Source organism: Buceros rhinoceros, unplaced genomic scaffold (genome assembly GCF_000710305.1).
Source record: "Buceros rhinoceros silvestris isolate BGI_N320 unplaced genomic scaffold, ASM71030v1 scaffold2014, whole genome shotgun sequence".
Taxonomy (NCBI): domain Eukaryota; kingdom Metazoa; phylum Chordata; class Aves; order Bucerotiformes; family Bucerotidae; genus Buceros; species Buceros rhinoceros.
The window spans coordinates 202,925-230,908 of record NW_010407517.1 but is presented as its reverse complement, the minus strand read 5'-3'; the positions used below and the strand labels follow the sequence as shown (position 1 = coordinate 230,908).

Here is a 27,984-nt window from a genome sequence, read left to right as displayed (position 1 = left end):
TTGTGCAATGTGTATCACAAGTCCAGATGAAGTGAGAGGCACTACACATAACAAAAAAGAATTGAAGTTCTGGCTCCCAGTCCTTGCAGCTGCTTTCTGTTTTTTAACTACCATTTAAAATTGTGAAATGTTCTGAAAGCACATCTCGGCAAGAGTTTTTCACTGTAGTGATAAATTTTATTGGAGCTCTTTGGTTTGGTTTCCTTTATAGTTGTTTTGTTGTCATCAGCTAGAAATTCCCCAGTACCCTCCCAAAGCCAGATACTATTTGATGCAGTTTTGACTTGAGCTTTGCCTGAGATACTGAAAAGTTGTTTGAGGCAGTCTGAGAGCAGACTTTCTAGGAAAAACTAATTTGAAACAAGAAAACATCTTGTTTTATATAAAATATTTCAAAATCTTTTGGGCTAGTTTTGTGACTAATTTTGCTGTCAACAAGCCTCCATATCCAAGTTCAATAGTAAGATATTTGAGCTCTGATCTCAACAAGAAAAGATTTTAATGCTTGCATCATATGAAGATATAGTTGAGTCAATCATTCTGAAAGGTCATGGCTTTATTGTCGAGTATTTTTTCAGAAATTTTCCTTGGAACTGCAGGTTTATCCTACTTTTGGGGACCTGTCTTAAGCTTTCTGCTTCTTTTACACTCATTTTGTTTTTGACAAGCTGCTGCAGTTGGAGGCATTGTCAGCCAAAAGAGCTAATGAACTGACAACCAGAGGGATAAATTTGAGCCTTCTCGTAAGATTTTTCCTGAGATGATCTTAGAAATAATTTTTCATTGCAAGAGATCTGCGAAGCAGCAAACAATTGTTATCAAAAAGGGTTGCTTGGATGACTTAAATGGTTGAACTGTTTTTACACTAACTTGCTGAGCTTATGTCTAATAAATGCTGTGTGGCTATCAGTTCTGTGACTTTTCTGTCTCCATGTAATCCATGACAGCAGCTTACTTTATTCTCCCTAAAAATTGTTAAATTCTGCAGTTGTGACTGGGGTTCATGTTTGAGTTTTGTGCATTATTTGAGGGAGAATCAGTGATTGTTGTTATGACATGAACACTCTTCTCTGCAAGACGAGTTCTGGTGCCTGCAGTGATACCTGTAACCAAACAAAGTGAGGTTTCCCTGTTAGCTGCTTCAAAAAATCATCCTTGAAAAAGTATAGCCTAGTAGCCTGAAAGAGCAAGAACTCTGTATTTTGATGCTTTAACATTTCACATAGAACATACCGGGAAATTTCTGGCATGCCATCAGTTTTAAACAATGTTTGTATTTGGGCAAGTTTGACATGTTCTAATGTACGCATTTTCTATTGATGTTAAAGCTTCCTCTTTTCTCTTCTACCATTCTGATAAACCCACAGATGATATTAGTTCCCAATACCTACAGCAGCAGCCAGTTTGTTCTACAGTTCTGTTATAATGCAATGACTTGAAAGGATTTAATATACCTTTGGGTAATAATCTCTATTAGATACACTTTTTTCTAAGCAACAAACTTCTGACAGATGATATGAAGGTTGCATAGATGTTATTTAAAAGTACTAAAGTGTGTTCGTAAAGGATTTACTTTGATATTCCAGATTAAAATGTACATGCTTCAATTTTGTGTTCAAAGCATCAAGAGTAATCATGCAGCTGTTGTCTATGTTGAAGTAGAATTGTTTGTCTAGAGCGTTAAATAAAGTGTTCATTTTCATTGCATGTGAATTGGCATTAATACAAGTATGCAGTGGACTTGGCTAATAAATCTTGCTTTCCCATCAGTTGAAAATCTCACTTGAAAAGATAATTAAAAGTATTCCATTTTTAAAGGTATTTTAGGAGGAAAATTAAACCAAAATTGAGATGTTTACATAGTTTTTGTTTTAATGTATCCCTCAATCACATAAATACTGTTATACCTCTTTGAGGTCAGGAGTATGAAGTATCTGGTATTCAGAATAGTGGTATGACATCAACCTGTGTTCTTTCCTTTTAGGAATACCAAAAGTTGCACAGTGTAACTTCAGGCTGCCTTTGAGGTTAATTTGCATTCCAGCTCAGCCTTCAAAAGCAGCAAACCACAAGCTAACCATTGATACCAATAAACCCCCTGTCAGTTTTCTCACCGTTTTTCCAGGTAGGTGTTTAGATGTGTCTGTAACAAGAAATGTGTTAGGAACTCCAACAGGAATTGTTCGTCTGTGCATGGTAATGAGCCAATTAGCAAAGCTAATGTCGATGTTTAAAAAGTGTATTTTGAAAGAAATAGTGATGTAATTTCAGTAATAATCCACCTGGGCTAATATATCTCTGGTAAAACTGCAGATTTCTTTATGCAGTAGGTGTCGTGTCTAGTTTTTGTGTCCAGAAAATCCCTTTACATTGCATTGGTGGTGTTGTAATGGGGTGAGCATGGGCATTCATTTCAAAAAAGATAAGCAGGGCAAAGCAAATGTGGTAAACGCTGTGTGTAAGGGATACAGTTACTTTGGAGGAAGACTTCTGGAGTTTGTGATATATCAGTCTGGAGCTGATCTTAAGTAACAACAGGAATTGTTCGTCTGTGCATGGTAATGAGCCAATTAGCAAAGCTAATGTCGATGTTTAAAAAGTGTATTTTTAAAGAAATAGTGATGTAATTTCAGTAATAATCCACCTGGGCTAATATATCTCTGGTAAAACTGCAGATTTCTTTATGCAGTAGGCGTCATGTCTAGTTTTTGTGTCCAGAAGATCCCTTTACATTGCATTGGTGGTGTTGTAATGGGGTGAGCATGGGCATTCATTTCAAAAAAGATAAGCAGGGCAAAGCAAATGTGGTAAACGCTGTGTGTAAGGGATACAGTTACTTTGGAGGAAGACTTCTGGAGTTTGTGATATATCAGTCTGGAGCTGATCTTAAGTAATTTCTTCTTGGACCAAGATGACGACGTGTACTTAGTGGTATTTTTTCATGCTCAAGTCTGAACTATATTTTGTCATCAGGAGAATATTAAAATAGTGTGGAGGAGGAATTAGGTGCCATTAGGACTGAAAAAAAGGAAAGTGAGTACTACAAAGTGTAATGTTATTAATATAACTTCTGCTGTAATTGTGTGCTCAATTAGGAAGAGATAGCGGAGGAGGAAGGTACCATGGAAGTACTCTGAAATACTCTGTGGCGTAATATGGTACAATTATAAGCAGACAAATAAGAACTGAGGATCCATTAGGCAAAATGCTTCCATGCAGGGAACCAATATGTTACTGTGTGCTGGCACACTGACTGCTGGTTGCAGATATTAAATAAAAATTAATTGAAACTCAAGTGTGGAAAGGCTGTCAATGTTAGGGATTTGAAGAGGAGAATTAGAAGAAAGTGAGTCATTTAGCTTAATAGAACAGACGAAAAGGGAATACAGTTGCCTTCAGTAAATACTTTGTGGCTGTATCATGGATCTAGATGATCATATTAGCACAAGAAATGAATAAACGGGGCTTGTAAAGTGATTGTGAATAAGTTCAGTCTGGCAGTGATTAAGTTTCTGAACTTCAGAGGACTACTAAGGCTCTGGATTGGTTTTTAGAACTGTATGGGCCAACAATTTTCGTATGATGATTTTAAGGTGGAGCTGCATCTTTTGAAAAGCTTAAATAGTACGTCTGTCTGAGAGCAGTAGAGCTTTTGGTAATATGATTTTTTTTTTACCTTGGAAGGTAAATAATACCATTTCCTCTCAAATAGGTGTCTGTAATACTTGAAACTGTTATTCAAAGGACTACATTTTGGGAGTTTAGTTGTAGGTTTCCATTATGGCTAAGCAATAAAGCTTTTGAAACAGAACATTACATTTTATTTTTAACCTACAGTTGCATTGTTGAGCATACCAGAAGGTATTAATCTTCTGATTTGTTTATCTAATTTTCAATGATCAGCAAAAACAAGCAGTATGCTGTTTATGATGTGATCTGTGAAGGAACTTCGGAATCTTGACGCATTCAAAAATTGTATCTCTTCTACTCCCTGTCTTGCCTTATTTTTGGGGGAAGGTTAGGAGGAAATGTGGCATGGTGTAGATTTTAAGACATGGTACTCTAAAATTGAGGCTTTTAGCCTGGTGTGATCCACTACATGGAGTGAAAAGAAAGGTGGGCATGCATGGACTTTGCAGAGCAGCCAGTTTTAGCAAGCTAGATGTTGTACTCTGCTGAAAGCTGAGAACAGTGTGCTTATGTCCATGATAATTTCCATATAACTTTTGCATAAATATCTGAATTAAAGGAGACCGTGCAACTGGTAAAAAGTGGTAGTCTTTGGGCTACACACTAATCCTGGTTCTTTTTACTTTAGTACAGACTGAACCTCTGTGAAATGTACCTTCTGTTTGCAGGCTGGGGAAGAACGGTGTGTGGCTCAGCTTGCAGCTGAAGATGAAGGGAGGGTATAACCAAACTACTGCTGATGTCCTTTACTTCTGAGCCCTGAGAAAGGGAGCCATCTCATTCCGATGGCCTTTCCTAACTTGCTCGTGCAGTGGTTGATGTGATCCTGGCTTTGGCTTGAAGTTTGTTGAATTATAGAAAAACTGTATTTAACTTTCTCTTACAGACTTTGTTGATCCATCCGAGGATGACCAAGCAAATGTTCTGGGATTTCAGTTTTTAACTGGTTCAAAAACCACTCTTCTTGCTTCAAAAACATCACGTAAGTGCTGTTAATATTAATGTAAAAGAGGCCTGATCATCAGTAAAAGTACGTACAAAATGAGAACGTGGATCATACAAAGAAGGATAATCATGGAGCCACAGTTTCTTACACCCATTCAAGTGTTAAATTCTGTTATTAGGAAAAACACAAGTTTATAACAAAACAAAAAACCGTACTGAAAATACAGGTTGCTACAGTGACAATTCTTCAAAGGAATAGGATTTTCTTCACGTTTTTAACAATGTTTTGATTAATGAATTAAAAGCATCTTTATAACAGTAGAAAAATCCTTGTTCTCAAAGGTATTTCAACATCTGCTGAAAATAGTAATCTAGTGGAATTTTTGAAAGAAATTAAAGCAAGTTTCTAATTCTCCACTTTCAGTAATCCTTGACTTTAGGCATCAGACCGTACTTGCTTCTCTACATATAAGTACATATCTGTCTCTGTCTTCAGATCCCTGTATGGGATATCTTTATGGGATTATGGATTCCATATCCTTCCTATTACGTTTACAGAATGTATGAACATGCATGTAATGTGCTGTTATTGGTCCAGTGTCTCGTGCATAGGGCAGCTTGTCAATTAAGTAGTCACGTACCAAGCACCTGTGAGTTTGTGCTCTTTCTTTTGGAGCATTTATGGTCTTGCCCTGGTCAACCACTCAACTTGCTAAACTCTGTCTTGGCACAGGCACTGGAACCAAATCAGTTCAATTGTGTTTAGCGTTTTCCATGCCAGCAGAGCACAAAGTCTTCATGTAACACAGCGGACTAACAAATGGACAAGCCAGAATACCTATTGTGCCTTGCAGAGTTCAGATGGAACACTGCGTGAATGCTTTGACAACTGTTTGGAGTGAGAAATCGGAATCTAGTCTGTTGATGTGAAATTTGACAGAAGAATAATCTCTCACTGTTTTAAAATCAGTATTTGTGATGAGTTAAATATTGGAGGTGTCAGCTGTGAGCTATGAGATAATGTTTAATACCTTTTCTAATGTAATCAAATGTGTTAAAAATGGAAGCCATCTGGAGAGTAACTTTTATTGTACCAAGAATCACTTTACGTTTCTAAGGTTTGAATCCATTTGTGTGGGTTTGTGATGCATTATTTTCATGCTGGCTTATTGTTAGTTTTTAATATCTGTTTAAATACTAGATCTTAAACCGTGATGGTTTCTAAAAACTAAAGAATTTAAAGGATTTAAGTGTCTTTTTTCCAGATTACAACTGACATATTTCATTTGGAGTGTGTTTTCCATTGTTGCTAAAACTGATAGTGTGTAAGGGACAAAGTTGTATCCGTATAATAAATGTATTTTAGTTTCTAGTGAGGCCACAACTTTCAATTCCCCCACCCCAAATGCCAAAACTTTTCCTCTCTCGGGTTTGTTTATTCACTAGCTAGGAATGACGCTTGCAGTCTTACTATAAACTTTCCCACACTGCTTCACTGTGAAGTTCACTTTACAAAGGAGATTCAAAATAACTGTTTCTCTTGCTGTGACTGCTCATTTCTTCTGTCTGGGAATCCTTACTTAGAAAACAAATGAGTGGTTTGATGCCACCTATATCAGCAGTCTGTTTCCAGTGTTCACTTCATGCATTGGATTGGGTTGGTTAGAGAGTTTCTTGGGTAACATTTCAAATAAGCAGAACCAGCCTAAGTAAAACTTAGTAAAATAAAAGTAAAAGGTTTAATACTCAAGCATAATTCAGAATATTTTTGAGCAGAGACTATCCATAATCCAAAAGCTCTGTTTGGTAGAATTTCTTGATACTGAAATGGTTGTGCTTGAGTGGACAGATCTATGGCACTGATGAATGCTGAGGGAATTATGTGCAGTTTGGGAGGTGCTTATTCTGCTGTGGAACTTAACGCGGAGTTTAAAGTGCTTATGCAACTTTACCGTGGTGGAAATGTTGTTCAAAAAGAAAACCGTATGTGTAGATAGTGACTGGAAGTAATGGTGTCTCAAAAGTAAAATAGCTCATTGGGACTGATCAAACCTGGTTTCTGGTGGTTGGTTAAATAAGTTAACCTTGGACGTCTTTTCCCATACTCGTTCTCAAATGGACCTCACGTTCTGAATGGGAAGAACTGCATGTAGCAGTGGAAGTCTCCAGGTTCAGCTGGGTTTCACTGCTGAAGCTGCAGATGTGAATGACAACTGTGTTCACTGTGGTCTTAACTGTGTGAGCTAATCCATTCTGAACAGCGCAGTTAATGAAGATGTTACTTCAGCCTGTCGAGAGCCCAGCCTGAAGTTCACTTTAGCGGTTAATACATGTTAAAAGAAGCTTGCCATGTAGATTAAGGCTTTAAGGGTTTTTCTGGAACTTTTCTAAAACTCTCTTAATCAGCATGTAAAGAAGGCTTGACTACTAATTGCAGCTGGCTTTTTTCTGCTGCTGTGGGCTTCCTAGCTGAGAAGTGAACTGAATCAACTTCAAGACTTCCTTCAAGTCACCTACTGGCAGGGCAACTGTTCTGACCGCAGGTTGTGCTAGCTGGACAGCCTATTGTTCTGTAAAAATCTTTGTAACCTTGTACCGCTTGGTGCTCCTCAGTCTTATGCTTTTCTGCTGGAGAATTTTCTGAAAATCTGTTACTATTTTCTGTAACAGAAAAGCACAGGATGAGCGGGAGCAGTTTTATTTCATTGCCTTTCTCTGTAAAGCATGTGTTTAGTGCAACTAAAGATTCTCAGTTTCGTACAGTTTCTAAGTCTAATTTGTCTCTTGAGAGCTGGAAGGTCACATAAAGCAAATTGCTGTGGTGCTCTCTACTCAGGGCATGGTGAAATTAGATTGTGTTTGTATTGACCAACAAACAATGTATGAAAACTAAATATGCGTTTTGGAGGAAATTAGCTTTATCCATTTTAGACCATTAATGTATTAGATATGTCAGTTATAAGTGGAATGACTTGATTTAGTCTGGAAACATCTGAACTTATTTCCCTCAAGGAAAAAAACATCACTTAAGGAAAAGCATGGTGATATATCCACAAAGTCCAGCCATTGCATTGTGAGTGTTTAAAAAATGGGTATTAGGTTGAATGTTATCTTTAGCAGATGGTGTTCTTTTCTTTAACAGGCATGTTTTTAAATAAAACTTGCTTCTTTCCTGTTACACTGTAAACAGAATTTGTCATTCTCCATTCAGTGAAATACGTATCCTGGGAATGATGCCAGTGGTAATGTCAAACAATCTTGAAATACTAATGCTGAGAATTTTAAATAAGTACATTCAAGTTCTGAAGAATTCTGGTTAATTTGATTTACTGTGAACCTTGTTAACAAGGGCAAAACCCCCCTATTTTGTATCAAACTCCAGCGACTTTTTCCTCAGCTGTATTTCTATCTATCCTTTTGGATAAGGTATTGGTAGATGAGTAATGAAAAAAGAAACTGTTGTTTGAAAGGGCTTATCTGAAAAAGAAAAATTAAGAATTAAAATGCTGCTATTTCTCTGCAATGTTTTCCTTGCGACATTCAGTTAATGCTGATTTCCTGGAAACTGAAGAGAAGATTATACAAATGTGGAATAAAAACAACAGAAATAAAAGCTCATCTCACCAGCTTGATAATTTGAAGTTCGCTAAAATGTGATATGTTAAATGAATTTGGGACGGATCACACTGCCTGACAGGATTTGGGTTTTTACTTCAGTTTATAGTAACGCTTTCATTTGGGCACTAAGCTGTTTTTGCAAAGCAGTAGTGTGTAGATGGATAAAAATGACTTCTGACATCAGCTGTATCTGAACAAAGCACAGTGCCATCAGAACTGAATATTGCTGCCTGTGGCTAGAGTGATACTTACCCTGTTGGAAGAGATCCTAGGAAATGGAGGTGTAATCATTATATTAAGTCTGTCATCTAAGAACTCAATAACCATTTCCAAAAGGCATTCAGGACTGGAGATGGTTTGCTGGTATCAGATGCCGGTATCACTGGTATCAGATGCTTCTGTCATGGTCCAAAGTGAGTGGAGCCTGATTCAGAGCCCAGCGCTCAGAAAAGCTCATAGAGGCTGTTATAGCAGACAGTTGCAGGCAGCCTGTGTCATGGCTCAATTGTCTTGTTACCGTATTGTGGTAGTTCTTCAGAACTTGTTCTTCATGAACAGGCCCATGCTCTCAAGTAGTCCTGAAGCCATAAATAACTTAATGTTGTGCTACAAAATTGCCTGTTAAAGATAGGATAAAAGAGCAAGTATTTAGGACTGGCATCAATAAAATACAACTATTTCTTTAACACTAGTGAACAGGTATCTCTCAGAAAAAATATCTTGTAGACCTTGGATACAGTCAGCAAGTTAAATTTGTGTTTTATCTATACTATGCTGTACAGTGAATGCATGTGTGTTATTTGTTCTTATTTTCAAAGAACGATATAGAATCCAGAGCGATCAGTTAGAAGACCTTTGGCTGATAACAAAAGAGCTCACACTTCGGCTCGAAGAACACTTCAAGAAGCAAAACTGCCAAGATTTTGCATGTACCTTTTCTGGCTCAATTCCCCTGCAAGAGTATTTTGAACTAATCGATCGGCATTTTGAGGTACGTTACGTAATACCTGAATTGTTAACGTTCTGCTGGCTTAAAAATTGTTGGTGTGTTAGTACTATGACTGGTCATATTATAACTACAGCTTATCAGGAGCATGTGGCTGTCAGAAAATGAAAGATAATGTTGGAATAAATGCAGTAAAAATGTAGCTTTTAACATACGAGGTGTGCCGTGCCCCGAAACAGCCCTTGTGATCAGCTGAAGCACAAGTAGCTGCTGTGTAGACTGCGAATGATACAAGTTGTAGTACTAGTATTTATATGTACTATATATCTGCTCACTGCCTGTACAGAAGCTGTGGGTTCTTCATTCACTAATGTCGTGTTAATTGTAAAATTGTTTCTAAAATTTGTCCTCAGGCTATTTTACTCTTCTGTAAGAATGAAGCCATGAACTTCTTTTGAGTCGTCCTGGTAATTATATAAAAGTCCCTTCAGATTTTAAAAAAAACTGATTTGCCCTTGTGGAATTACTATCGAAGGCTCAAGGAAGTTTACCAGACTAGATATAAATGTAATTGCTTTTTCCTGTTTGGTCATGCAGATGACAATGAAAAATCTTCAGTGTTTCAGCTAGCTTGTAGAATAGCTAGTAAGATAAAATATATATGCTCCTTCCCCTGCCTTTCCAGTAAAAAAGAGAATAGCTATTTGAAAATTCCTCTTCAACTCGTAACAGGCAAAAATCAGTGACATAAGTAATACTGAGAAATACTATTGACTGTTCTTCCATGCTGCCTTATTTTCTGTGTGGCGATGGCTCCACCTCACAGAAAGGTGGAGGTCGTAGTAGAGATTCTCTGGGATTTTTTTTTTAGGAGTCAGCCTAGATCCACATCTGTCTCAAGCTCATGAGTAGTTCTGTTATTCTTTCAACTAATTTGAAGTTAGTTTGGACTCTTTAGTGAGTGGTATTGTAGAAATACCTTAAACATAGGCTTCATTAGGCTGTGTCACAAGACTAAATACACTGAAGCTTGCTTTGTAAGTGTGACTGCTGGAATGCTAATTTAGGATCTAATTATGTTACGGCTGTGTTTCTTGAACTTTTTGAAATTTTACAGTACCTGTCTGGTCTAAAAATTATCTAATGATCTATCGAGGGGGTTCTAATGCTCCCAACCCTGTTTAAACACTTCTTGGGTGGGCTTGGGAAAATGTCCCTTTTTTCCTCACTTTCAGAAAAGCTGTATGGCATTTCTTTTTTCCTAAACTTTTTGTTGTAATCGTGCACTGGCAGAATGATGTGTTTGCTTATTTGAGATGGATTATTTCTAAATTTAGGAAACAATTTTTCTACTCATTTTGGGGCACTTTAAAATGAGTGTGTCATAATTCTCCCATCTGAAAAGCTGCATGTCTTAATGTTTCTTCTGATAACTTCTGCTAGTTACAGCATGTCAGCTGTGCAGAGGAGTCCCAGCTTTTTGAAAGACTCACCTTTCATTTCGCGTATTTTTTTTGTGTTGGGGACATGCAGTAAATAGTAAGGTGGTTAGAAGATAATTCTTATTACCTGGGCATTTGTACAATGTTCAAAGTCTGGTGAACCCTTCAAGAAAACATTGTGCTATAGCTGATCAGTATATATAAGATGAAAAAGGATTTCACTGCAAAAAAGACAATCATTCAAACAATTCAGAATTTAGTACTTCTACTCATGCTTGAGGGTATAGCCATTTATTTCCTACAGCAAAGAATGTCAAATCCAGCACCCTGTGTGTATGTGTCAAATAGCACACCAAACCAAGAAGCAGCCCTGAGGTCCTGATAGTGAAATTTAACTCTTGTTATTAGGATTTTTGAGATTTATGCATTTTCACAGGTTATTGTGTAACAAAACTGTTAGTAAGCTTCACAACGAGTATGAAACTGGTATAAGCAACATTACTGTACTTGAGTAATACTCTCCCCCAAATTTTACTACAGTTTTGCCATTTCATTTGGAATGTGCATACGCAGTATATATGACCCTTAACCTGAATTCCTGAAAACCCTTAAATTGCAGCTACGCTTGAATGCTGAAAAGTTTCAGGAGCTGTTGTCTGAAAGGGCTGTACAGTTCCGAGCTATTGAGCGACGCTTGCTGACACGATTCAAAGACAAAACTCCTGCTCCTCTTCAACATCTGGACACCTTGCTAGAAGGAACATTCAGAGAGGTCAGTACAATTTGATTGTGAGCCTAACCTTTCTTTATGTTGTTGGTAAAACTTAGCCTCAAGCATATAAGCCATGCTTTCCTGGTTACATTTACCATCCCAGAGACCAGGAAGCAGGGATTTGTTTAACCTAATATTCCCTGTAACTTTCCAGATGATTTGCAATAGTTTTATTTAATCTGCAACCACAAAATCTTTACTCCTGGGTCACACCAGCTTGACAGGACATCATTCTTTCCTAACTGATGTTGATAGTGTAAATATTTTATAGTTCATGTGAAAATATTTTATAGTTCATAGCTTGTGTAAATATTTTATGGTACACTGTAAACTGCTGGAATGGTTTGGCTGGTGTAACATTCACAACAAAATTGTCTGAGGCTGACCATGTCCTTCCTTACAGGGATTTTATGTTGTAATCATTTCAGAATGTGATTGCTGCAGAACAAGAAGGGTTGTTTTCTTTTAAAAAAAAATCATTGCTAAACCATCCCCGTACTGGGAGTACATGAGGAATAAAAATTTTTCTTCCTTTTCCTGCCTTAGCCCTGCATTGCTTTAGAATAACCCTTGTTTCATGATGGGTCCTCTTTGATAAGAAGTTACTTGATTCATTTCGTGCTTTTCTCTTGGAGGACCTGGTTTTAGTTCGACATGCTTTGTTAGAGGAGTCACACTTAGATTCCTTGCGGGAATACCCTTATCTTTATGTGCTGTTACATAGCACAGAAACTAAAACCCAAAGGTGTTAAGGAAAAATATCTTCCCATACAATTTGCTTTAAGAAAACATTTCTCTAAACTGGATAAAACTGCCTTTATGTATGATGACGTGAGCCACATTAGCCTTTATTTCAGCCTTTACTGTGAGTGAGTTAACTATGAGACGAAAGTGGGGGTTTTCTGATTACTTTAAGAAATACTGGGTGGTGTTGTGATAGATGGGTGACTCTTTAACACTGGGAAATGGCATCACTAAATATAAACAAGTGAGTTCCTCGTCTGCTCTCGCTGTGTAGAAGTACTGCCTTAAAAGCATCTGGGATGTGCTTGACAGTTTTCTTGCACAGTTAAATTGAAACATGAGTTCTGAGAATGACCAAGATCAGGTAGTGGAAATAGATGTATGTTGCAGAAGCTTATTTTAGTCCTTCAAAATTAGATGGATGCTTTTCTTAACAATTGCTGTTGTAAACTTTAATTAAATTAGTGTGGTGAAGAAGAGAATTGAGGAAAAATATCTTTCCATAGAATAAATGCTTACATTTTTCTCCATTTCTTAAGCTCTTGCTTTACTCAGGCTCACTTTGCTCTTTGTTATGTGGGTGAAATGGAATTTGCGTGATGATGCATTTCCTATATTAGAAAAGACCTTGTTTTCTTGAACTCAGTATCTTCTGTCTTTGAACAAATGTATCTAATGCGAATAGTTGAAGTATTCAAAATATAGTACGTGTTTCCAATAAAAGAAGAATGAGGCAGGGTAAATAAGAACAGTGTAAAGTCTTGCTGCAAAACCTCTTTGAAGCGTGTGGCCTTTTTGACATTGGAATGAGTATGATTGTGGTTTTGGGAATGCTGCCTCTCAGAAGAACTCTTCAAACAAGTTGTCCCTTCCTTTTGGAAGGTTGTCTGTTTGGAGCGCCATGGTTATGTGCAGTAGTTTTCCTAATGCAGAATGCATTCAATGAAGAATGGTCATCAAGACCCCATAGACTTAGTGGAATGAGTCTTATTTGCTTCAGTGGAATTTGGGTTGAACTTTGAATAAATAATGGAGAAGTTTTCAGGAGTTCTCTAATACAACAGATATGAGAAATCCCACAATAAAATACTCTGTTAGAAAGTTTATTTTTATTCTCATTATTTTTATTCTGAGAATCTCACGACCTTATGTTAAATGTTTTAATAATGAAACAAAAAATTGCATTGTTTTATCCCCTCACTCTTCATGAAAGTAATTGTTATGTACTTTTTACATTGGGTTTTGCAGGCTAAAGGGAAATGATTGTTTTGGTTTTATAGTGTTCCAAACCTTTTCATGTAGAAGAGGAAGGAGTTTCCTGTTTAATATGAGATTAGTCTGTCCAAATCCACATGGATATAAAGGTGCCTTTTATGGCTTCCCTTATTTCCTTGCATCAGAAGAGTTGCACAGCAGATATATAGCCTTTGTGTGAACAGCCTTTCAAATACAAATCAAGTAATGGTGAACATTCGACTCACGTAGTTTCATTGCCTGGGTGTGTTACATCCTTCAAACTTATTCTGAACGGTTTCTTTGCCCACCTGCAAACTGTTATGAATTGCTGAACTGGTCTGAATTTTAGAACTAAAGTAGATTAAGTGTTAATTTTCAGATTTGAACTTCAAGTAAAAGTTGTTTGCTAGGCCAGTGTGTGTCAAACCAGAGAAAATTAATCAAGCTTCATTTGATTCTCCGCTAAAGAGAATTTCTATTTGTATAGGTTGTAGCCTTGTACATTAGAAAAACAATGTTCCTTATGATGTTTAGGAATGATTTGTGGGAAGGTGCCATGAAAATAATGGAAAATCAATTTGTAGTAGATGCTATTTGTATGCCCAGGAACTGACAACTTGATTTCTGGTTAAAAGAGTTACCGGTTCAATTCAATACTGCTAGCCCTTGTTCTGAGAAAGGGGATTTATCTGATAACTTTAAAAGCAGTTGAACAGTAGTTGAGATTTCATAGATGTTTTGTAGCTTAAAGGTCTTCAAATATGAAATGAGACTGCAGGAAATGTTGTGGTAGCTGATATAAACAGCATGTACTTGGTATAATGCTCACCTATGGGAGACATGTTATTGCTTGAAAGTGTAATTTAATGATCTTTAATCTCTAAAACGTGTTTTCTATCCTATTAAAGAAATAATCTTAGTTTGGCAGCAGCTATAGGTGCTCGCCCTGGAATTATAATTTTCATGTGTTGAATCTTGACATACATTATTCAGGTTTCCAGGTACAAGCTGGAATTAACAAATGTCATAAATCAGATGGTTCAATTCCTTATTTCGATCCACATGGATTTTATCCTAGTGAATCTAAGCAATATTAGCTGTGTCTAGCTATAAGCAGTGCATAACCCTATACCGTGTTTAGAAGACTATTGCAGTTAGTCTCTGAGGGAGAAAGAAGGAAGGATGAATTTGAAACGTGGGGTGGAGTTCTCCTAGGGCACTCACTGTTGCTTAACCAATTTCAAATATTCAAAACATGAATTGGAGACAAGATTAAACAGTTCAAGTTTACGTAAAAACGTAATGACAAAGCCACTGCTTCTACTTCAAACTGTATGACAAAGGTAGCAAAATAAAGACAAATCGTGAAGCAAACAGTTTTCTCCTATATCCTCACACTTCTGTTAATGTACTAAGAGTAGCTCTCTTCCTATTCTTTGATGCCACTGTTGTATCTCAGGTTTCCCCTTGTTCTGAGGCTTTTTCATCCCCACCCTGTAAAAAGCACCAACTCGCTTGTGCTCTCCATCTAATACTGACATCTCAGCTTTTACCCATGGCCCCAACGCTGCCCCATCAGTTGCTTGTGCTGGGGGGCAGTAGCCACCTAACCAGACAAGATGGATGATATCCCCTGCCTCAGTAGAAACACTAGTAGTGTCTCCCCTCTGAGTATGAGGAACTTAATGATTTCTGGATCATCATGTCACTGTAAAATTTTGTGGTCATTGGAAATGACAGTTACTAGGAATGGATTGACAGTAAGTCTGTAAGTGGTCAGCACAGTTGCATAATCTGGGACATTTAGGCTTAATAATTACATAATCTTCAGAGGTGGGTCTTTATTTTGGGTTGGTGATACATTTTAGCCCTAGCATGCTTTTCTAAACTGCTAGAACTAATTCATGCTGCAAATTTATTCCTTTTATTTTCTCTTAAATCAGCTATTCTGTCATGGTCATCTTTGATTATTACTGAATAACCTGTCTCACTGAAACACATGTCTGTAAGCAGCAATAAATAGCTTTCAATGTAATTTTCATATCTTGCTCAGTGAACAACTAGAAGTTGTCCAGTTCATTCTGCTGTCTTTATGTGGTTTGTATTTATCTTGGCTGATCTCGGTCTTGCATCTCAAGTTCTGCCTATAACTTGCAGCCTGAAGATACTCATGTGTATAGGAACTTGTTACTTAAGCTTTGCTTGAAATGGGAAAAGTATTCAAATAGTCTTTCATATGTCCAGAGGTGCTCCCAGGTTACTGTTTACAGGGAATAGGTGCAAACACAGTTCCTACAGGTGATTATCAGTGTAATCTCCTTCTTCTGTTCTCCCGTCAGCATTCCTATACCATTTATCTTGCTCACATAGCTACAGCACAGCACCTCTCCATCAGTCTGCTAGAAGTGGTCCAGGTAGAGATACCATGACTCATTTAGAATAAACAAGGCGATGGCATCAGGAGGATTCATTTTAATTCTTCACACAGCAGTAAACTGTGTAGGAATTTGCTGCCTGTGACTAAAAAAGCTTTATCGGCAAGTAAGGGTAGCTGTTTGCCTTGCGGTCTGTGATCTGAGCTGTCCCTCACACATACCGCTCGGGTTTCATGCCACGGCACTGGGTTGGTGTTTAGGTGTCCTTACGTTTGTTCTTCGTTTATGGGTAACTTTTCTTACAACTGGTTGGATGGATCCTTTTGGAGCCCTTCAATCCCATGTTATTGTCAGAGTGGCACTGACTAGCCGTACTACATGACAACATGTTCTAGTCTTGAAAGCTGATATTTAAATGATCAAATCTAAAACTAACTTTGTAGCATTCTTTTCCTCAAAGAAAGAAAAAAGAATTAGAGGAACACTTGATTAAAGCATGTTGGATCTGACCTGCAGCTTTAAGTTTACTCTATATGAAAAGAACATTCAGCTCACGCGAAAGTGTTAACTAAATGTTTTTTTAGAAAAGCATCCATAAAGAGAAAGCTATGATACAATAAACTTTCAGAGTTAAATGTATGGTGAAAAAGCACATCTTTTGTATCCCTGGACATAATTTAGGAGGCCATGGGAAGTGCACTAAATACTTTTGTTTCTTGAGGTTTCAGCAGAAAGTGTAATTAATGTGAATTTTGGAGAGAACTTAAAGGAACTTCTTTAGAATCCCTTTGAGCACATCTTGCTTAAGAAGGCAGTTGTGAGGAATTTTCACTCTGGTGCTGCTGATCATGCATGTTTATGTGTCTCTTTCGCTCTGGTTTGTGATTAAGCAGGAGTGAAACCTTGTCAAAGGTTTCCAGTTTAAAATTCCAGTTCATTGTATAGTATTTGACACTATCAGGCAAAATGAGTTTTGGGTGTAAATCACTGTCATGACTGAGGTACCTGGTTAATTCTGAATTCCATCTTTTAAGTAATATTTCCTTACTGAAATTTCATCACTTGAAATGAAAACCAATATGCCAATTAACAGCTGCCAAACATCTAAATGTAAACATATTTTATCCTTCTTGTCAAATACTTTTGAGTTTTCAGAACAGATCCCTAGCTCATTTAAACCACCAGACAGCCTGGTTTGTAAGACATGGAGTACTGGCCCAGGGTTTAAGGGTTGCCTTCATGCCTGAGAACGTTGTCATGCATGTGCTTCACCTGTGTTTCACACAGGTAGATGTGAATGTGATGCTGTCTGGAAGCTTTGCAGCTGTTTGCAGCTGTGTTAAAGCTGAGCACAAAACATACTAACACACCTTCTTTATAGCACTGCACTAACCTAGCCATGTGGCTCCCAGTTGGAGATGCTTCCTGATCTCCTGTCTTTCAGCTGGTGTGGAGCGATTCTGTGACCGTCCGCACACTTCTCTGCACATCTGTTCTGACCTCTTACTGGGCTGTTGGGTGCTGTGACAAGCAGAAGTGCAAATGCTCCCCATTTTTCAGTGTCTAGGTATGTGTTCTGGGTTCGATCTTGTATCTGGTATTTCTCTTGCTCAGTTTTCTGGAGTCCAGTTAACCCGTCTGGTGACAGCTCTTCCAGCTTTGTCCACTCCCTGGTACCGTATTTTCCTGCTACTGAAGGTATGAGTATTTGACACTGAAATCATAATTAAATCCTGCGAAGGAGTTATTAAATGGGCACGTGCATCTTGTTAGGCAGCATGAAAAATACGGCTGTGTGGAAAACCCTAATTGGAAGGGTCTCACTGTAATCTCTTCAGCAAGGGATTTGGATCTCGTCACTGCCTTCTGAAAGGAAGCACAATCTCCCCTCTTTGCCTCTGTTTCCTGTTTTTCTCTGCTCTGAGTAAGATTCCTCTAGCTATCAGGTGACACCCTTCCATTTGATTTTAGGGGTCTGTTTTTTCTGGGTTGCGGACTCACTATTGAGCTGACTTCTCTGTAGTCAGGTTTTTTTTGTTTTAGGGAACTAGAGTTCCTCGACTTTAGTAATCCCTGGTGGTTTCAGGCTGTTTGAGTAATTCCTTTTAATATTTCAACACAAAGATAAAGTGTATATCAAAGGCAAATACCTTTGCCCTCGTTAGGTGTAGGTAATTTATAGGCAGTGGTACAAAAGGATCTGTTTGTGTTCACGTGCACACGCGTATGTGTGTGTATGTACACAATTCATCATAGCTTCATGTTAGTCTTCAGAATTATTCCTGAATGTCTTTTTAGAATTATATATCTTAAGATGCATAATTTTACTTCCCTGATAGTTGATACCATCAGATACAGCTCTTAATATACTAAAGAAAAAACATTTTCCCTTTTCTCTCCCTGCTTCTTGGCCAGCTACCGATTTAGGAAGGTAGGCTGTTCTAATCTGTGCTCTATTACACAGGCGTAATACAAAATAAGCATGGGCATTACAATTTTTAAACTAAATATAATTTTTCAGTCTTTTGAAAGCGTAAGTACTGTTCCTTGCATTGCTTAAACACTCACAATGTGTGGAGCACTTTGGTTGGTGGTTTGTGGTCAGTGGCAAATAACTCATTAGGTTCTATTTGCTAAAACACATGGAATGTCATTAAAGGTCCATTAACTCTTTGTTCAAGCCCCTTAACTCCTTTCCTTGCTTATTAATCGGTTGATAAAAATCTCAAAAGTGATCATTAATGACTGAATATTCTCTCTAGAGTCACACTTCTGACACACATGGCCTCAGGAACTCGGCATTTTGTCAGTGATTCATTACTTGATTAGTAAGGACTTTTACCTCAAAGCAAAACCATTAGGGTTTATCATGCATGACTCAAAGGCTATATATCACACCCGCTCCTGTAATAGTAATTTTCCCCAGATAATGTCACAGTGAGAACTACACCCACAGTATAAATTACCTCTTTTTGGCTTGAATAAATATGCTGTTCTTTGGAAGAGTTATATTTAACTTCTCTTGTTTTATTGCTGTTTCTGCTAAATGTAGTTTTTTCATAGCCACTAAAAGTAGCTTATTGGCTATTGCACATAATTAAAATTCTCCATTTTACTGGTGTTCAAATAGTGTTATGTTTCTGTTTCCCTAAGACTTATTTAGCTTTTACAGTGGAATACTTACAATGTCATCAAAGCCCCTTTTTATTAGAAGATGTATTCCAAAAATGTCTGAAAGTAGTTAGTGGTGCTTGGGAAGCTTGTATTAGGATTGCTGCCACAACTCTTCGGTATTTTAGTCTGTGGTAGCAATTACTTGTTCCAGTGTGGGACAGTCTTTGCTTCAGGTCAGCCAGTTTGCCCAGTCACTCACTGCTCCATTCAAATCACTAAAGGGCCGGAGGTGTAATTTTATTTTTCTCCACTCCACTCTGGGTGCAGTTCCTGCTTTAGAGCTGTTGCACCAATGTGACCTATCAGAGGGTTCTCCAAACTTTGATCCAGTTCTCAGGGGTACAAGCAGATTGTACCCTCCATATAAAGCCAATGGTAGGAAGTGATTCATGTCACTTCTTGTTGACATAAGTATTCTTCGGCACCTCTTGGACATTTGTTTCATTGGGTAATGCCTTTTGAAGGGAAAAAATATTTCTGTGTAGGGGTGGATCTTGTATCCTCAGCTTAACATGAGCTCACCAGACTGTATGCAAGGGCTTTCTGTAGGGGCTGAGAGAACCTCTGTGCCTTCGAATGAGTGAAAATGGAACTGATTGGCTGCAGTTCTCTGAAGGAGTACTGGTAAGTCTTACTTCTTTGAAAGAAATGTCATATCTTAATACCTGTGCTGAAGCTTCAGTCACTGACAGACTTTCACTGAAAGAGAGGTACTCCAAGAGAGGCAAGAGAGGAGGTGCCATGCAGTAGTGTGATCAAAACTTGAATGAAGAAATGGATATCATCCCTGTAGAAGCATTGAAAACACTATTTCATGTTCCCTGGAAGGTTTCCTATATGAGCCCTGTAATTACACAGTACAAAAGCATTTGAGGCATAGAAGCTATACAGCTGAGAACAACTAGTGAGCGTATGTGGTGGAAAGATCCCATGGTTGCTTGGCGAGTTTGGATATGTGATCTTTGAAATTGCTAATTTTCATTGAGTGGTCCAGATGTAATCAAGTGGATATTAAATTATTACCAGTTTTAGTTAATTTCTGCATGCAGTACTAAGAAGGCTTTTGGTGGCTTCTGATGTCAGTTTACTAGTTTGCTTTTATGTGGCTGCTGTACTTCCTTTACCACTGTGCTGTGCCTTCAGGTGGCCTGAAATAACATTGAACTAGATAACTTTCTGGGGGATTTGGTTACTGTTGTATCTCTACTACAAACCCAGCAGCACCGAGGTATTCTGTCTGCTAACTTAATATCAAATAATTTTACATCAGTTTCTAACTACTTAATTCCGTTAATGTGCAGAGAATGAGCATCCACATCACTCTTCTGTTGATCCTGGATACTCTTACTAGTGTGATATTTAATTTAGTCCCTGATGGCTGGCCCAAAATAACTCGTATAGGCCATTGGTCAACCCTATAGTCCAACGTTAGAGGTGGGAATAGACCTCTGGTCATCAGTCCCCTGCTCTGCTCAGTATGTCTAATACTGCTTTTGTTTGTACACATTTGTGGCACACTCCTGATTAGCTGAGTTAGGTTTCTTGTTGGTGTTACTCATTAGAGGCAGTATAGTGGTAGATATGAGTTCCTAAAGGAAAAAAAAATCAGTAGTAGTACAGAGCCTTTATTAAAAAAGCAAAATCTGTTTCTTTGTGGCTATGTTCCTTGCAGTCAGCTTGGAGCTGCTGCTCTAGCCACTGCCTCTGAGGAAAAATGTAACTTGTGTGGTCATTCTCCCAATTTAGATCTTTTTAATAAAAGGTACAGTTTATGTTGGAGCTAAACTTGATTAAATCTGTGAGTTGACAAAAACAAAAGGGAGGAAAAGAACTTTCTTCTCTGTTTCTTCTTGCCAGTTGGCATCCCAACAGCTCTATTTTATGTTTCGGTTGTGCTTAACTACTCACTTCCACACAGTAGGTATTTCTACATTGTGAAACCTTTAATTATTCTGTTGTGGATAATTTAAACCAGTATGAAAGGGAAAAAGGTGGTTAATGCAGGAGAAGCTGGTGTAATGAACTGAGAGGGTCAGAAGTCAGCAAGGAAGACAACAGTAATGATGAGTATCATAACTACCTAGGTAGTATTTTAAAGTTTTTATCAAATAAAAGTTCTGCCCATTCTGCTTGCCTTGAGTTCTTGGACAAAGTTTTGTGGCTGCCAATTTCTTAATATTGACAGTTTTGTTATGGGTACAAACTTGGTATTATTTAAACAGTTTGATTTTGTGTTTGCTTGAGTCCCTTGTTAGATGGACAAACAGGACGCTGAAATATTGAGATGTCAGTTTTTGACCATAGAAGTTGTAACCCTTATTTTTTCCTAAATTATTTCCCTTATTTCCTAAAAAGCCAACTAGGAAACATGACGTGTGGGTGCTGAAGATTGTACTTACCAGCCTGAATTCCTGTAACATGGGATGAAGTGGAAAAAAGACATTACATATCACAGGAACTGGATTTTTAAAATGGGACCATTCCACTTCCTTTTAGGAAATGTAGAAGTATTTAGTATGAATAAGACAATTTTTATCTTGTTCATTGTTTATACTCTTAAGGCCCATCTACTTCGAAAAAGGAACACCTATTAAAGGCCTTTGAATTTAGTCTTTCATGTTGCAATGTGTTTATTTACTGCTGTCAGTAGGCTCGTAATATGTTTAGCTTGACGAGGTTAACAAGCATACCTTGGAGTGTTACTTTTATTTTCTGTCCTGTGACACTTAGCAAAATCCCATTATACTATTGAGTAGCATTATGATGTTAAAATGTTAATTTGTTCTGCATTCCGTTAAAATGGGTTTTTTCTTGTGCGTTGGCCCGTGCATTCTGTATAAAACCTGTAATTTAAACACTACACCATAGAAAGGCCCTAAATCAGTAACCTTTCGCCTTTGCTACCTTAATTATATCTCATTATTTACTACTTAAAGAGCAACCTCTAGGTATTGCTTAAATATTTGCTAGCTAATTGGATTTGTCGTGTTAAAGAAAACAGTAGCTCTTGTCTCTGTTCTAATTTGAACGGAGTTTCAGAGTTTTGAGAATTCCATGCTTTGCTAGAAGAAAAGTAAACTCTTTGCATTTTCCTTATTTCTTTCATTTTTCCTTAATGAGCATTTCATCCTGCATTAACTGTCTGTTACATTCCAACAGGCAATTGAAAGGCTGTCTTAAGTGTTTTCAGAAAGACTGTTTCAATAGGTGCTATGTTTATTCCTTTTAGCTTCTAAGAGCAGCTGATACATTCAATTCCTCTTCTCTTTGTGTTGTTATGTATATGAAGCAGATTACTTGTTGGCTACTAACAGCTGTCTTTCAGACTTTTACCTCCTTTTGGGAAGAAGTCTGTATTGTTTGATCAGGATAACAAGGATATGATTCACGAAAACATCTGCATTGTCTTTTTTGATTGCTTTAAAGATCACCTGTTTGTTTAATTTATGCAGAAATTCTAAACTGCAGAATGTATGAACAGCCTGCAGGTTGACTTAACTTCAGTATTTTATTTGCATTTACTAGACTGTATTTTTGCATTTTATTTTGCTTTATCTTTTTTCCTTTGCGTGGAAGCATTTGACGAGATTGTAGTTCATAATTGCAGTTAGTTAAAATTCCACAGTGTGAAATTCCTTATCATGTGCAAAGACATCCTGCTTCACTTCTGATTTTACTTTTGAGATCCACAGTAGCGGAAGCTTGTGTACAACTGGTTTCTCTTACTCAATTCTTGACCACTAGTTAACTACTGCTCTCCTTTCCTTGTTTTTAAATTGTTGCCTGCACTGTCCATTTGGTTTTGAAAGCCCAGTGTCTCCAAAAAGTTCCTTCGTTCATTCTTCCTGTATGTTTCGTTACATCATGGGTTAATTGCAGACAAGCGTGATTACAGCTTGAAGTGTGATTCTCCACTTATTGCCGTGGTGTCACTGACTTTTTATTTTTAACGAAAGCAGTGGACACAAATGGAAAAAAACATGTTGATACAAGGCTTCATCTTGCTCGTGTTTTTTCTCTGGTGGGAAACCCCTCTATGACAGAGGGAATCGTTTGGTCTGTCGTGTATACCTTTGTTCCTATGAAAACCAGTTTTAATTTCTAAACTGTATGTATTGTATTAAACTTCTTTGAGAGTAGTGGTGATGGGAATACCAGCAGTGCATTTACAGAGAAGGTGGTTGTCCTGTCCAATTTTAGGCTAATTACTTCAACCTTGGAAGTAAATAGTTTCTCTAAAAATTTCTTTTCATTTTTTCTTTCCTGTCACTGTTTGTATGCTCTATACCTGTACGCTCTGAAACCTCTACTTCACTATTCACGTGAGGGCTTGAGTGATTTGCAGATTACCTGTATTTATTCTTGGGTTTGAATTCAGGAAGGCAATCTGTAAAGGCAGTGACTGCCTAAGAGGCCCTGTTGTTCTGTGCTAAAAACCAAAGCTCTGTGGAAACCTTTCCCCGAGAAGAGTTTGAGATTTATGTGGATTACAAAGCCTTAAGAAGGATCGTTCCTTAATTTTCTTTCCGAGCAAAAATGCCAAGATACAATTTTAGCAGGTAATAGTAAAAATTGAAAAATATGCTTTGTGTTCTGGGACTGATGCCAACATCTCTATTTGCAGCTCCCAAGACGGGTCTAAGAGTGAAAGCTTTTCCTCATTGCCCTCAGAACACTGCTAGAACAAACCTGTGACATTTCTGTGTTGTCGCATCTGTGTTGTTTACTTCCCCGTCAAATTTTTTTTGGCAGTTTATGGTCACTGCAAAGGAGTTTACTCTGGGGAGGGAGGAGAAAAGGAAACAAGTCATAAACCTTTGTTTCGGTCACAGGTGCATTTTTCTAGTAGGAAGTCACGTTTAATTTTGTGTAGCATGTTTTGGGTGATTCTGGAGCAGATCCTCAGCCAGAATGAATTATCGTGGGAGTTAATAGCTCCGACTGTTAACACAAGCTGAGGTCTGTTCTCTTGACTAGGTGTCTTCATTTTTTAATGGAAATAAATGGGACTGTAAACTTGGAAATTACGTAAAAGGTCCAGTAAATCCTAGTAATTTTTTGGTAAGATATTCAAAATCTTGTCTCATTTTCTGTGACTTGTTATAATAACCTGTGTGGTCTCAATTCTTTTGGTATTTTGATCAGGCATCAAATAGAGGGGGTTAGGTCTCTGTGCATATATTGCTTATTTAAAATAGTGGTTTTCAGGTGAAGAAAGTTAAAGATGCCTGTAAGTCTGGATTCTTCCAATCTGTTTCAAGAAGCTTTTCAGAGCCATCAGTACCTTTCAGGCACTTAATTTGTATTTTTATTCTGAGCAGCAGGGAGCTCTCTTTAATCCTGTTCTATTTAGCACTGTTTCAGGTGCTCTAGTTTTGAAAATAGGCCACTTTATTAGGCCAACTAAATATGGATTTAAATGTCTAAGTTGTGGTTTGAAAAATACATGTGCTTCAAAAGAGTACATTTTTCAAGAAAAAAAGATTCCTGGTTATTTTCTTCTCTTGTTTGTGAACTTTTGCATTGCATACAGAGCAGTGTTACTTTCAGTTGAAAAATAGGTTGTTCCAGCAGAGTGCAGCAAAAGACAAATGTTGTGAATGTGTAGCTTTCCTGTCGAGAGCTGGCGCCCTGTAAAAAAGGAGGAACTCAGATAAAGAGCTCATAATTCATAAAATATCAAGTAAATTATGAAGGAACTGTGTAAGGTGATTGCGGTTTAGTGAAGTTCTTTCTACAGGTTTTTTCCTTCTGCAACTCAGACATTGGTAGAATTTACCAAGAAAACAATCATTAAGGAAGCATTAACATATAGTGAATAAGTACAGTCTAGGATACCTCAAGTGTTCCTAGTAAATAGCAGCAGGACTCTGAATCGTAGGTAGCGAAGTGTTGCTGGTTAGTAAGTTCTCTCAGGCTGGACTACAAGCTGGTGGGAGAGCTGAGATCGCAATTCAGGATTTTTCCCTTCTTCACCGTACTTATGCTATTAGACTCTCCTGCTTCTTTACAATTTTAGCTACTAATGTTTTGTTTTTTCCCCTGCTTGATTGCTTAGAAATTAGCAAGCCTTATTTTTTTGGCCCTTTTTTCACTGTAACATGAAAACTTTCTTTAGCCTTTTGAAGCCTTACTTTAAATCACACTTAAGAAAATATTATGGTTACCTTCGTTCTCCAAAATGTAGGTAAGAGTAGTGGGGTAATACAGGTTTCTGGCTATATAATTTGAGTCAGGCTTCTATTTAATTTTGGGGAGAATTCCCAGTGATGCAAAAGGATTCTTGCATGTTCTTTCTGTCTGCATATCTAAAGTCACCTCAAGATACTTTTTCCTTGATACAGCCATAGCTTTTCTTGATATTAGCAGTGTTAAAGAATAGTGGAGAAACCACCTAGAAGTATAGTTTTTTATAACACTAAAGCTGGTAGTAGTTTTCAGAAGCTGAAAAGAGGAAATTCGGTCTTCAAATGTGTTAATGGGTGTAAGGCCTACATATTTAGCTAAGGAAAAAGTGAATATATGTATATTCAGAGATTGAAAATGAGAATGGATATGTAAAATATTTCCTAAGTCTCAAAGGAATGTAGTTTTCCTCAACCCATCTGTTAAAATTTATACAATTTGAATCAAGTCACACTTTACTGATAGTTTCTAGTGTTGTTCCCATGTCAGTATCTGGATTGAGAGCCCTAAGCAGGCATATGTTTTCACTGTTTGGGTTGCAGCCTGATCTCCTGGTCTGCCTGATCCTGGGTTTCAAAATGCCTTGCGCTGCCAAAGTTGAAGTGAGAAATGATCCCAGACGAGTTCATTGTCTGCTCATTAATCAACATGCACGGGTCAAATGAGAGACTGAGGATGACTGAGTCTCAGATCCTCATCCAGTTGTTTGTGGGCACTGGAGACCCATTTTGACCACAATACGTCCTCCCATCCTTCAGTGGGTCTCCTTCCCCTCTTGCCATAATTAGCCCTTCCCTGACACCTTCACCCAGTAGAAGTGTGGGATATTGCTTGTTGCACTAGTTCCTCATGCTCACTGATCAGATGAGGATGGCTCCCCAGAGCACAGCGAGAAGCAACCTATGGAGAAACTAATTTTGCCATATTGAAGGGGTAAGGATGTTTGGAGAGAAATCAGAGCAGGCTTTTAGGAGGCTATCCCAGCATCCCAGGCTGCTGCAACCAACTGCTCCCCGATTTTCTCATGTCCTCTGTCTCTAGCAGCTGGTGGTAAGTCTCTCTGATATATGCTGGATGACTTTTTTTCTGCTGTGACCTTGAATCTCTCAGATGGTAGTAAAAAAGTTTGAGTTGAAAATGCCAGGGTTTGCTTCTGATCAGGATCTTTAATGCAGTGTGAAATAACTAAATTTCTGGAGTACCTAAAGACTCCAGTTAAGACTCAAGGCACCCAGTGTTTTGGATGCCATGCAAGTACAGAATAAAGTTTTTCTTTTCCCTTTTTTTTCCCCCCTGATGACCTTGCCATTTCAGTACATCAAATCCTAACCAAGTTTTGAGTTTAACAAATTTAACATTTTCTGGTAAGGATGAAGGTCAGAGTGATAAGAACACGGAGGTATTTAGGAAAGCTGTTACACAATAAGATGACTCTGGGTTCATTTATTGGCTTTTCTAATACTGTTTTTTGTTTAAATTTTTGGATCTGTCTCAGTCTGTAGTCTGGAGGGAATTAGTTACTGACCTTTCCCATACTAGAAAATCTTAACGGAGCAAGAACAGTGCAAAGCTCATCTGGTATTTTTCTTGCCTCAGCTTTGTAAAAACTTTATTTACAAGAAGACAAAGGAGGATATGTTTAAGAATCATTCACTAATGAGAGTGTGATTGTTGGAATGGGCAGTCTTGTAAAAGTGATGCTCGCTTTTACAGAGCACACTGTTAGTCTTGGTAAACTGAAGAAAAACTGGGCAACAAACACAGGCCATAGGGATCATGAAGAAAAGTTAATTCTTCCCGAACAGTGTGGGACATGTGGCAATGACTAATTTCAGGGCTGCCCTACAGCATTCCTTATCTTAACATTTCTTTGTGGTAGCACACTGTGGCCACCTTCCGCTGCAGGCAGTCCAAACTTAAAATACAAATTGTTGCCTCAAATATTGTTAGATCTGATACAGTACTTCTCTGTCATTTTTTACACATAATGGGTACCTTTACACTTTATTTTTCTCTTGCTGTTTGAAACTTGGATTCAAGGAAAAATAGAAAATAAGTGCTTAGAATTTAGACAAACAGCATCCCATTGTTTTACAGAAGCGTTGTTTTGATGCTATAAAAACTGATATTTTAAATTGGCACTGACAGCAGTCAGGAGCTGGCCTCTGACTTTGCCTTCTGGCAGGCCCAGCTGAGTAGGATTTCTGTGTGGCCAGTTTTTATTTGCAGTCTTAGTTGCTGGTTGTTTTGTGAATTCTGCTAGGAAGACCAGCAGTAGGTCAGAAATCAGTTGGAAAATCTTGCAGAGTTTACAGATGTCCAGGGTAGAGGTTTCACTGTAAAGACTTAATAATCATAAATGAACCTGAAGATAGCCATAAAAGCCCTTTGGACTGAGGAGGCATTGGGATGGTAATTATGACTCAATGGTTTTCATAATGGGAGATAAGATGGTTCTGAAATGAATATATGAAGCCATTAGTGTGAGAGCCACTTTGTAAGTAGTAGAACGAAGGCTTCAAAAATTCAACAAGTGGGAAGATAGTGGCTACAAAGAGCATGCTCGCTGCTGGAGGGTTTTTGAAGGTGAGGAAAAGAGAAGGTAGAGTGGTAACTTGAATGTTGTGCCTATGGTTTTTTGATTCAGTGATGGTATGAACTATACGTCCCTGGAAGGACACAGCACGTGAAGTGCATGCAGAGAAAGAGCAGAGGTTCAGGGCGCTCGAAAACAGAGCTGTCTTTGTTACTGCGATGCCAGAGCTTTTGCAGCCTTCATTTTTACTTTTCCAGGCACCGCAACTAGTAGGGGGTATTTTATGATCTGCACAGTCTGACTGTTCATGGAGGTTGTGG

General features: G+C 37.9%; 1 protein-coding gene across 1 annotated transcript in view; it reads left to right on the top strand.

Annotated features, from left to right (window-relative positions):
• The window catches only part of BBS9 (Bardet-Biedl syndrome 9), a 269,354-nt gene that overhangs the window by 57,001 nt on the left and 184,369 nt on the right, over nt 1-27,984 (top strand). Inside the window, exons 15-18 of the mRNA XM_010134482.1 lie at nt 1,985-2,125; nt 4,577-4,672; nt 9,072-9,244; nt 11,261-11,413. Coding sequence (XP_010132784.1) covers nt 1,985-2,125; nt 4,577-4,672; nt 9,072-9,244; nt 11,261-11,413 — 563 coding nt within the window. The remainder of the gene's footprint in view (nt 1-1,984; nt 2,126-4,576; nt 4,673-9,071; nt 9,245-11,260; nt 11,414-27,984) is intronic.